The sequence below is a fragment of the Neovison vison genome, chromosome 7, assembly GCF_020171115.1.
Source record: "Neovison vison isolate M4711 chromosome 7, ASM_NN_V1, whole genome shotgun sequence".
NCBI classification, from domain to species: domain Eukaryota; kingdom Metazoa; phylum Chordata; class Mammalia; order Carnivora; family Mustelidae; genus Neogale; species Neogale vison.
Genome location: NC_058097.1, coordinates 196,162,096 through 196,174,086, shown reverse-complemented (window position 1 = coordinate 196,174,086; position 11,991 = coordinate 196,162,096). Strand labels below are relative to the sequence as shown.

Below are 11,991 nucleotides of genomic sequence, written 5' to 3'. Positions count from 1 at the left end.
CATCCTTTATGTATCAGGGCATATTGGAATCTCAGCAGCTGACTGAAACAAAATCTCTGAGGCTTGACCCTCCCCACCTCAAATGTAATAAAAATGTATCTTGAAGATAATGATGGATTTTTATTTGAGTTTTTACAATGCGTATGTCAGCTAAAGCCAGGAAGTGTTTTTCTGCAATGAAAAAAAAAATATATGATTCATTTTCTTTTTTAGTGGATGGTTGGGAGCTGGGTTTAGAGAAAACACATAAAATGGGAATTTTTCTACTTGACTTCTTTAAAACTTATTAGGCAGTGGAATAGGTAGGTAAGAAGAAAGACACTGATTTTCCGAACAACTTTGGAGCGGTGATCACAGACATTACAAAACCAAGAATGTCTAAAGAAGTATATTTTTCCTTCCATACCCAAACATACTAATGGGGTTTATAATTGGAACAGAAGAAGATTGAGTCAAATATTCAAGTTTCTCGTGATTGGTGCCCTAAGAGAGCAGGATCGCGTTTTGTAGGCTCCCATCCTCCCGAGTTCTTGGATGAAGCTCTGACTCACTGGAGATTTAAGCTTGAATTTCCTTGCTCTCAGACTTATTTTCATCAGGAGGCATTCCTGCTTATACAGAATTGGAAGGAGTAGAAATCACCTGGAAAATAAAAATATCAATGTCCAAGAATAGGATCATCACCTCCCTCTCCTTCCAACCCTTCCTTAATCATCATGATCATCACCAATAACATGTGATTGCTGATCATTACTGTGCTGAAGGTTTTATGTACATGATCCTCACAACAAACATTAGAGGAGCATGAAAATGTTTTCATCTTATACTTGAGTTACTTAAAATCTGGAAAGAATTTATAATTTTTTCCTGGCTATACAACTAAAAACTGATAAGTTAAGAGTAAATAATTGAACTTAATTATATCTGAATAAAAATGTACTAAATGTTATAATATTTATTATCTTGTACTAATTGTATTATTATTGATATTTTAATTTATTGATTATTATACTAATTATATGACTATAACATGATACTATGAATTTATACATGTATTGAATATTATAGGAAATACACTGTTTCCTCATTTTTCCAGCCTTGATTCCATCCCACATATTCACACCATCTCTAACTCTAGGAACCCCACAAATCATTACTGCATGATTTTGTCTTTCCAATTCTGGGACTCAGTGAGAACCTCAAACCCTAGCAATCCATGTGAATTATTAGTGATGGAAACTAACCCACCTCAGTCGAATTACGTGAGCTTTTTACGCACCACATGGCTGAGACAGAGATGCTTATGCACAATTCCAGCAAGGTAAGGATCAGCATTACGGACATCAGGCCCTAGGGGATATGATGTCTCATATCAAACCCAGAACAAACATTCAGAGGGAAAGAAGTGTCATCAGGAGACCAAATATAACGTCTCCTGCCCTTAGAACAAAGTGAACCACAGATTAGGTTTAAGACACAGACATACACGAACACTCTACAAGAGACAATTTGCCAACCTAAAAACATGGAAATACTTTCCCTAGAGAGAGATACATTGCATTTATCAACGCACGTGAGGTAGTCACAGGTAAAGAAACTGTGGAGGCGAAATGCTGATACTCTCATTAACATCTACTAATTTGAATCATAGCAAACTAGGCAGACAAGTAGGCAGTTAAGGAAAATAGACAAAAATGACCCCTCCACCATTTCATTAATGGAATTTCATTAGCGGTTTTATGCATTTACACCGTCGCTAGCAACCAAACACTAAATGGAAATAATAAACACAAAATCACTGAGGCACCTTGAAGATACAAATATAAAATTGCTCCAGAAGCAAAATACTATGAAATCCACAGGAATAAAAAATCAGACCAATATAAATATAAATTTATATAATTAAAAATACAACTTGGGAAAATTGATGCAGAAACTTCTATGCCAGCACACAGGAGTTAGTCAGTAAAAATAGATCATAAAATAGGTCATCATGGAGAAAATAGGTATATTTGAAGGAAAATCTTAATTCTAATTGGACCTCAGAAGGAGAATTTCTAACACAAACAATGAAGTCATCTGAAAAGGTTTTTAAGGAACTTCCCTCTAAAAGGAAGACAACTGCCAAAATTCAGAAGTCCGTCTTGATTTGAAAATCCCAAACTACAGAGAACACTGCAAAACTCCCAAATAAGTTTTATTAAGATGTGAAATAAATTTTTTTCAATTTAACTGCTCTGGAGAGTGTAATAGTAGTAGTAATCAATATTAATAGTATAACAGAAAGTGCATGGTCTCAACAGTTCATCAAATATTAACTTGTTTAATTCTTACACCAACTCTGTAAGAATGATACTATTATCATCCTCTTTTGAAAGACGAGCAAATTGGAGCACAGAAAGATTGTCTAATTTGACCTTCATTACAGAGCTAATACATGGCCAAGCCCAGGTTCAAATCAAGGTTACATGATACCTGATACATTATTCTTCTGTACATTTTGGGTTGTTTGAAATATTTTATAATTAAACATAATTTTGGAAAACATACGTTTGAAAAGATGCCCACGTAAATGCACAAGTCCTGTGACTGTGAAGACTCACAGTTCTTGAAAGACTGCTTATTAACTGCTAAATTTACTGAGAGAAAAACAAACCCAACTAGAGCCACAGTAGCGCTGGCAATATTCATTCCAAAAGTGTTTTGCACCTAAAAAAAGAACAGGAATTTTCATTCAATATAGGAAGCACATCCTTCCTTCCTTTGGTGGTGGTTCATTTAAATAAATATTGATTTAAGGTTTTTTACACACCCAGAATCATCTTAGATGCTGGGCACACATCACAGAACAAAGACCCATACCCTCATGGAGCTTACATTCTAGCAGCAAAGACAAAGAAAACAATTAAGCATACAAACTGGTAAACTACGTAGTATTTTTGAAGGGGAATAAGTATTAGGGCTAATGGAGTGGAGAGAGGAGAACCTGGACATCCAGAGAGAAGCGGAAGTGGTGGTGTTAATAGGAATGCTGTCTAGGAAGATGCAGGGAGGAGCCCGATACAGGATTGGATCCTGGAACTCCAGGATCATGACCCAAGCCAAAGGCAGTTGCTTAACCAACTAAGCCACCCAGGTGCTCAGAAGTCTTCAGTAATCTTAAGGAGAATAGTTATGGAGATGGGGTAGAGAAGAAAATAAAGCCTTTTGGAATGAGTTTGGAATGAAACTGTATATATTTTTTTCTATTTAGAGCAGTTACTGGATGCTTATAGGACAATTAAAAAGATCTAGCAGAAAGACATTTGGAGTGGTGCACTTGGATGGAAAAAAAAAAAAAAAGAACGGAATCTAGTATTCAAGGAGGGATACCAGCTTTAGAGAAAATAGTGGAGAGGTTAGAATGAAATGAGAAATAGTACAGATTTATAAGAGGTTAGAATGAAAAGAGAAATAGTACAGATCTTGTCCACAAACTGGATATTAGAGTGGGGGTCTGAACGTTCCTCTCCAGTGGCTTGCATTTCTCGGAATAGGAAGAAAGGTCATCAACAGAGAATAAAGGTGAGAGAAAAGGGACTGGGGTTCAAGGTGACCATCCAGGGAGAGGGCAGAGAATGAGCTAGAGAAGCTGTGTAGCTGGGCAGATGATTTAGAGAGAACACATAATAGGGGCATAGTAAGTGTTTAATGAATCACTAAAGGAATAGAACTTTTTGCTTTCAGTGGTGGAATCAGTGGTAGAAAGTGTACGCTCTAAGTAATTAGAATTCATCAAGTTTCACAACACACAAAAGTCAAGAAGCCTTTTTCTGAGCTGCAGATTCATCAACTATTAAAGGGAACCATCCCAATAATCACTCGAATCTCTATGACTTTCTGATAATTTACCATCTGAGTGCCTTAAGGAAAGAGAATTAATTTTCTTGTGCATTACATGAGACTCGGTATCTCAGTTGGATTCACCAACCTCTACTCTCCTGCTATTAACAGATAATTTATTTCAAGTCCTATGATCATAGGAAGACAAGAAGAACTGCCACTTACCAGCGCTCTTGTGGGTTTTCTCCCAGTTGCAACAGATAAGGATCCTGAAACAATGAACTGCTTGAACACAGGAAACAAAGCAGATTAGAGAATACTAAGTCTCAACTATATTTTCTTAGTACTCTTTGGATTAGTAGCTATTTAGCAATGGTTGTACAAAGATTCATTTTTAAATTAACATTCTACCACATGAATTATACTTGATGTCGTTCATCATTTTATAGCAATGAAATTTTAAATTCATTAAAATTTGAGCAAATACATACTATCATCATGTTATATATCTGGCTTTTTATAGGTTACATGAGTGTGCATACTTTAAAAATATAATAAATACATATATTTAGTGTAACATAATTTATATTTAATGTAGATAACATTTATTTATATGCACATTCATATGTAACATTATTCTCGTGTTCTTACCCAGGCTTCAGATAAGGGTTTGATTCATTGGATTAGATGTTCTTTTTTTATTTTTTTAAAGATTTTATTTATTTATTTGACAGAGAAAGAGATCACAAGTAAGCAGAGAGGCAGGCAGAGAGAAGAGGAAGCAGGCTCCCTGCTGAGCAGAGAGCCCGATGCAGGGCTCGATCCCAGGACTCTGGGATCATGACCTGAGCCAAAGACAGAGGCCTTAAACCACTGAGCCACCCAGGTGCCCCTGGATTAGATTTTCTTAAAGAACTTCTGCAAATCTGTCTATATTGAAATGTCCACTAATTTTTTAAATGATTATTTTTGATAAGCTATTGTTTTCGTGACTCTAATTTGATAAATTGAATTCTCTACAAGTTCATGGTTTTCTTAAAACTTCATTCTGTTTTATGTCTCATATATCTTACAACACTTTATCAAACCAATCCTAGGGTTTGAAGGCAAACGTCAAAATCATGGAGAGCTAAAGCTTGCTACATAAATTCAATTCTTGAATTCTGACTGAATGTGAAGGAACGGGTTTTGAATTCCACTTCAATTAGCAATAATCGCGCCTCGGATAAACCTCATTGGCTACGATACTGCCACTGCGCAAAGCTTGATAACAAAGTGGTTATCACAAGAAACTCCAGGCTCATTAGAGCCTCGTGGTCAAGAGCATATGCTCTGTGTCTTGATGCCATCTTAACTTTTCTCATTCTGTTTCCTGAGGCAAACTGTCACACCCATCTTTGCCTGCGTTTCTTTTTCTGTAAGATAGAGATGTTCATAGCTCCATGTCACTGATCTTATAGTTATATGGGGATAAAATGAAATAACACATGGTAAGATACTAGATATGGGCCTAGCAAACATGAAGCACCTATTAAAAACAGCTAAGGTTTTTATATATTTTTTCCACTTAATTTCCTAGTGACCCAGTGAGAAGGTCCTTATATTATTTCTACTATCCTAGGAAACTGGAGGGCAAGAGCTAAAATATCTTTTCCAAAGGCACATGGTTTAATATGGATTAGTAAGAGGAAGATCGGTAAACAGAAGGAATCACACATCAGTGTGTGTAGACAGCAGGGTCTGTATACAGAAGAAAGGGGAAGGAGACAAGGATATAGAAAGGCCAGATAGGAAATGCTTTGTTCCATGTCACGGATCTTAGACTTTGCTCCGCTGGTGATACAGAGCCAGAGAAAAGTTTCTGGCAATGGGAATCCAACAGTCAGATTTGAATCTTAGTCTTGAGGATGCCTTAAAAGAGTGCGTTCTAGTTCCCTGACCACTTTTTTTCAACAAACCGACCTCAGCTTTCTGAGAAAAGAATATTCATTTCCAGTTGAATAATTGAGACTCTTTATTATTCTCTTTTCTATAATATGGAAATTTCCCATTTAGATAGGATTTATGATGCAGAGAAAATGTGTACTCCTGATTTTCTGGAAAAAAAATCCAGATTCTAGCTAGGTCATCTAAATAATTATACTAACTACTTAAACATTTCAGAAATGTTAAATCCAAATTACATGTGTTAGACTATATCCAGAAACTGAATATACTCTTTTGTCAGAACATGAGATCTGATTTGGGTCAAGAAATTTTTGACCAGATGATGAGCAATTTTGTTTTACAGGACATCTGAAGGTCAATGATTTTGGGGAAAAAAATAAAAACAAAACAAGGTATGAATAAATCAGAGCTCAAAATTTGCTATACATTTTTTCTTCTTCATTTGCCAATTACACGTTCCATTTACCATTTTCAGCTAACCCTTCCCATCTTTGATATGTCATGGCAGCACCTTTATTTGAGACCAAACACACATAAATTCTCGAAGTTCTAATACCAGAATCTACAAACAAAACAAACCCTACCTAATTAACAAATACTTCCTACTAATCACCTTTAAAAAAAATAAATAAACCATCAGGTAGGTGATGGTCAAATAACAAAGCTAAATAAATAAATTTTAAGATCACCTAGGACCAACGCCCATTTTATTGATTACATTTTGACCTAGATAGGGGAAATCAATCTTCGGATTTCAAGACTGTGATCAGCAGGCAAATCTCTTGTGTCTCAAACCAGGACTCTCTTGGCTACACAAAACAATTCACCAATACTCAGTTTTCATTTGATTTTCTTAGTATCCATAATACCTGGGTTTAATACATGAATACATTACCTTCATGTTTGGGACTTAAGTTGTACTCAGAAAATATGATTTCTCTTAGTCAGAAAGGCACTTTGTTTTTAAAACATGTAAAGATTACAAATCAAACCCATAGCAGGCCATCTTCAAATCACCTAAGAACGACACTATAATAATCCAACACATTTCTAGCAGTGGTATCTATGCAGTGATCTCTGGTCAGGGGAATAGGAATACTCACAAATATAGGGCCCCACAGTGGATAGGCTGTGTAGAAGATAAAGAAAAACAGACTGAAGAAATGGAATATGTTTCTTAAGGAACCTAGAAAAACACCTAGAACCAGAATAATTGCTCCACTCAGGATCTGGACGGCCTGTAAGAAGAAGGGGGGAAAGGCATAATGGTCATATACTAATGTACACGGAGAAGAGACCATTTTAATTTCCTTCAGAAAGCAGGTATCATTGCTTGAAATGATTATAAAGTCAACTAATTTAACTGGGCTAGGGCTTACGCTCGGAAGTTTCCATCCCATGCTATCGCCACTGATACCAGGGGCAGCCCTTCATCTCCACCTCTCCCCCTGCTCCTGTTTATTCTCACAAACCCCCCTTCCACAAAGTGGTAGAAGAGTACAGGCAACATGGCTGATCTCATAGATAAGGTCAATCACCTTCCTAGCATACTTTAGGGCCATAATATGATGGGGAAGGCACCCAGACATTAAAACAACAGTTCATTAAGCCTTCCTCAACACAATTTTTAAAATTTAAGATACGGAGTATGAGTTCATAAGAACTCAGCCTCCTGATGTGCTGCTCAGACTGGAGTCCATTCTCCAATGTTGATAGGATGTTTCCTACTCTCCAAGTCTAAAGTAGATTCTGGTCTTTTCTTTAAAAAGTACATTATTGACTCAGTGTTGAATAACTTAGATTCTCCCTGATGGGAATAAACAAGATTTTCCATATGATAGGTATTTTCTTCCATCTTAAACCTTTTTTTAAACTAAGGTTGACATACCCCTAAGGCTTGCAGTTTCTCCTTCAGGTGATTTTGCAATCCATCAATGGGCTGGTAGACAGAGTTATTTATCACCTCTGGTTCTGCCTGTCTTGCTGGGGGACTACCTGTTGAGGCTATCCCAGGTTCTTCATTACCAACTCCTTGGGAGGCCATCTGGGGTTATTGATGGCTGTCACAAAAAAGAAGTCCAAAGGACTGACGTTTTCCCCTTTACTGTTAGCTAAAAATTTTTTAGTACAACAGAAATGTTTGATTCAAAATGACTTCAAAATGGTGCAACAATTTCCATTGTTGAGTTTCATTTGGTCTTGGGGTAGTAATCATTAGACTATTGTAGTAAGTCTGGATGTCTCATTTAACCTTGAAACAGTGAAGAGTGATTCCCTTCTCTTTTTTATACACAGGTATACATTATTACATAGGCCCCTCTCTCTGCAAATCTGTCCTAGACAACCAGACAGATGGCTTCACTGAGTGGTGAACCCTTAGGTAAGGAAGATGCCTTTGGTCATATTCCTATAATAACAATAGGTATAATTTATTGAATACTTACTGCTACATACCAAACGTGCTATAGTTCCTGTGAACGTCTGAACATATTTAATGCTCCTCACAGTCTATGTTGGAATATTATTCCCACTTTAAAGATGAGAAAATGGAGGCATAGAGAGGTTAAACCACATACCCAAACTTACACCTTTCATAAATGAATTCAGCTCTACTAGAGACATTCTACTTTAAGGTCCAACATTTTTTAAAAATCATTATGCTAACTAATGTGAAAAAAAAATCATTATGCTACATACTACTATAGGGGAAGATTGCCTTCTGGGCAGCCATATAGCTGTGGATAGTTTATTCACCATGGAAGAGCCAAGTCAAAGTCTGAATTTGGCCATTTACTAGTTGAGTGATCTAGGAATGGGAACCTCAGTGTTCACATATGTAAATGGAAATAATTCTAATTTCATATTAACTTTACAAGGGGCAACTTTGATAAGGTATGAAGTCCCTAACCTAACAAACAGTTGCTAAATGTTGACTTTAACTTGCACTCTGCCTTGTGTCAAAAGGACTTAAAGTATCATATATAAAGATCACCAAAGAACCTCCACAATCATTGCAACTAAAAAATACATTATCACTAAAATATACACAGTATGTTCCATCTTGGACAGTATAATTTCATAGTATAAAAACTGATAGGGGCACCTGGGTGGCTCGGTGGGTTAAAGCTTCTGCCTTCAGCTCAGGTCATGATCTCAGAATCCTGGGATCAAGCCCTGCATCGGGCTCTCTGCTCAGAGGAGTCTGTTTTTCCCTCTCCCCTCTGCCTGCAGCTCTCCCTGCTTGTGCTGTCTTTCTCTTTTTCAAAAAATAAATAAAATCTTTAAAAAATAATAAAATAAAATAAAATTTCTCCATTGGGAAAAGTGTGTGTGTGTACATATTTAAAGATTTTATTTTTTTAAGTGATCTCTACACCCAATGTAGGGCTCGAACTTACAACCCAAAGATCAAGAGTCACATGCTCCACTGACTGAGCCAACCAGACACCCCGGGAAATATGCATATATTTTAGATAAGACATCTACTGCTTTAAAATGTATGTAATGTGGGGAGCAGCGCTCCTTCATGATCAGAAGCTGCTTGCCTGTTACTCCAGCTTCATGCCTCCTCCTCCTTATCTCATAGCTCCATCCAGCCATGGTTTCTTTCTTTTAATTCCCCAAGCATCAAGCTCTCAAAAGTCTCAAACCCTCCTTCTCAGTATTATTCCTCCTGTCTTGAACACATTGTCCCTCAGGCTCCACCTAGATAATGTCTGGTCTTTTTCCAGACTGACCCCTTGCCCACATCCACACTTTTCATGCAGGAAGCCCTTTTCAGTCCTGCCCAAGTCTGGAGGAAGCTCCCTGTTCTTAAGAATGTCTTCTGCTTCCCTTTTTATACCACTTACCCTTCTAAGCCTCCAGTGACTGGAAGCTCAGCTTTATCTGCTGTCTTCCCAACATAAGAAGTCAGTGCCTATGTCCTTGTCTGTTACACACTGGACACTCAGGGAATACATGCTTAACAAATAAATAAATTTTTGGTCCAGCTCAATGGAGCCATGCTGTACTGAAAATCTGTTTTCAAGGATTGGAGCCTCTCCTACGGAGAAACTCCAGAGACCTTCTAGAGGGGGGAAATCGAGTCTAACCACATCATTTAATTTGATTTTTTTTTTGAATAATTATAATTACCAGGGAGAATTTCAGCCTTTAGGCAAAATAAATTATGTTCAATTATTTGCTCAATTTAGTTTTGTTTTGTTTTGTTTTAAGTGAGAAAAGTGTAGATTTTCTGAGAACTCCAGTTAAGTTCACCCATCTGGCTTTTACTCTGTGTCAGGCATTGTTCTAAGTGTTTTACTCCTTTAACCCATTTATCCCTCACACATCCACATGAATAAGTACTACTCTTGTGATCCTTTCCATTTTACAGGCAGGGAAGTTATGTCACTTCCCAAAAAACACACAGCCAACAATTGAAGAGATAGGAATCAGAACCTGGTGACCCAGCTCTAGGATGTCATTATGATCCCTCCGAGCTTATGCAGAAACCCACTCACTAAATCCCAGGCTTCAAGTGTGTCCAGACCATCCCATTCCCAGAGCTGGCAGCCAAACTTGGAGGCAGCCCCTTGGATAGAATACATCCCAGGGGTGTGTGTGTGCATGCCTATGTTTGTGCGTGCACATGGCTATGCGTGTCCAGGCCCGTGTCTTCCCAAAGAAATAACTATATAATTATATCTAACATTTTGGCACCAGGAAACAATCAAATTCTAAAGGGAAGCCATGCTCTTCGCTGCAATTTCAAATCTCTACATAGCAACCATACAGAAAACTCTGCAGACATCCTCATGGCCCACTGGGGGGCACCCCAGCAGATAATTAAAAAGGAGGCTTTCTCTGGAGAGGAAATCTATAGGGTTTACCTGGGAGGCTTCAGGCCTTGGAAGATGTCTTGCCTCTGAAGCCAAGTAGGAGACACTCGAAAATGATGGCTAGAGTGTCTTTTCTGGAAAACTGCAGCCTCTTCTGACTCCGACTTAACGTGCCTTTGCCTTGTGCAACAGTGTAGAGGAATCAGTGAAAATGTGTTGGCTGGAGAGCGTGCTAAGATCACTCTGAGTTCACTGTGCTTCCTGAAGGCTTACCGTTGATTAGGAAACTGGCAGCAGGAGTAACTGTCTTCTGGCTTTGAGACATTGCCCAATGCATTGTTGGAACAAGAAATACAAGCAGGACATACAGGGAGATGGCTGGGAAAGCACTGGGGATGGGCACCGAAGAATTACGTCAAAGAACAAAGTCAGTAAGAGCAGTGTCTAGATGAGGGAGAGTAGTCCCACACCTCACATTCAGGTCTTACAGGTTTCGAAAGGCTAGTTAAGTTGCCAACATTATAGGTACAAAAAGTATACAAACTGTAGTTTAAATACATTGAATGATTGCCATGGAGGGGTCATCACTCTACATGTTCTACATGCATTGACCCACCTCCTCCTATGCTAACTCCAGACCAAGGAACAACTGTTAGCCCAATTTCATAGAAAAGAAGACTATCACAGGGAAATGTTAACCAGCTTTCCTAACATCAGCCCATACCTGGCCAGGCTGTGTACAAACTTCAGACTCTGGGTACCGTGAGGTCAGAGCGGTGCCTGTTACCCCCAGTGCGATTTTAATAACACCTCCCTTCCTTTTCAGAGGTGTCCCAGCTTAGAAGATGAATTTTTGTGAAAATTAATAAAAAGAAACCTTGTTTAAAATGGTGTTTGGAAAGGGGCACCTGGGTGGCTCCTTTGGTCAAGCACCTGCCTTCAGCTCAGGTCATGATCTCAGGGTCCTGGGATGGAGCCCCAATTCAGGCTCCCCGCTCAGTGGGAATCCTGCTTCTCCCTGTCTCTCTTCTTTTTATCCCTGCTTGTGCTCACTCTCTCATGCTCTCTCCCTCAAATAAACAAACAAACAAACAAATCTTTAAAATAAAATGGTGTTGGGAGGTCAAAGCAGGGAGCTCTCACACCCTACCACTTCTCGAGGATTGCAGACCCCACAAGAAGAGACGAACCTTCTCAAGCTACTTTACCTACTTTACTACCCAGTGCAAGGAAGAAAGGTGCTTCCCTAACAGCGGCCTGGCCACAACTCAGCCAATGAGGAGGCCCTATACTTGGAACTCCCTCTTTAGTCCAGTGGACTTTGCGTTTATGGCAGCTTTCCCTAGCTCCCCACAGCTTCCTCTATAAAAGAGCGGTCCTCCCTCTGTTGGTCTGCCTT

General features: G+C 38.5%; 1 protein-coding gene and 1 non-coding gene across 2 annotated transcripts; both read right to left on the bottom strand.

The window, feature by feature from the left end:
* Window positions 1-612: 612 nt before the first annotated feature.
* On the bottom strand, window positions 613-7,813 carry LOC122914524 (membrane-spanning 4-domains subfamily A member 3-like). The gene is made up of 6 exons (XM_044261140.1): window positions 7,658-7,813; window positions 6,873-7,007; window positions 4,048-4,104; window positions 2,551-2,709; window positions 1,249-1,350; window positions 613-642 (listed from the first exon to the last, which is right to left on the bottom strand). The coding sequence occupies exons 1-6, from the start codon at window positions 7,811-7,813 to the stop codon at window positions 613-615; spliced, it is 639 nt and encodes a 212-aa protein (XP_044117075.1).
* LOC122914684 lies at window positions 4,949-5,087 on the bottom strand. The gene has a single exon (XR_006385815.1). It is a non-coding gene; the product is annotated as a U4 spliceosomal RNA (small nuclear RNA).
* Window positions 7,814-11,991: the final 4,178 nt, after the last annotated feature.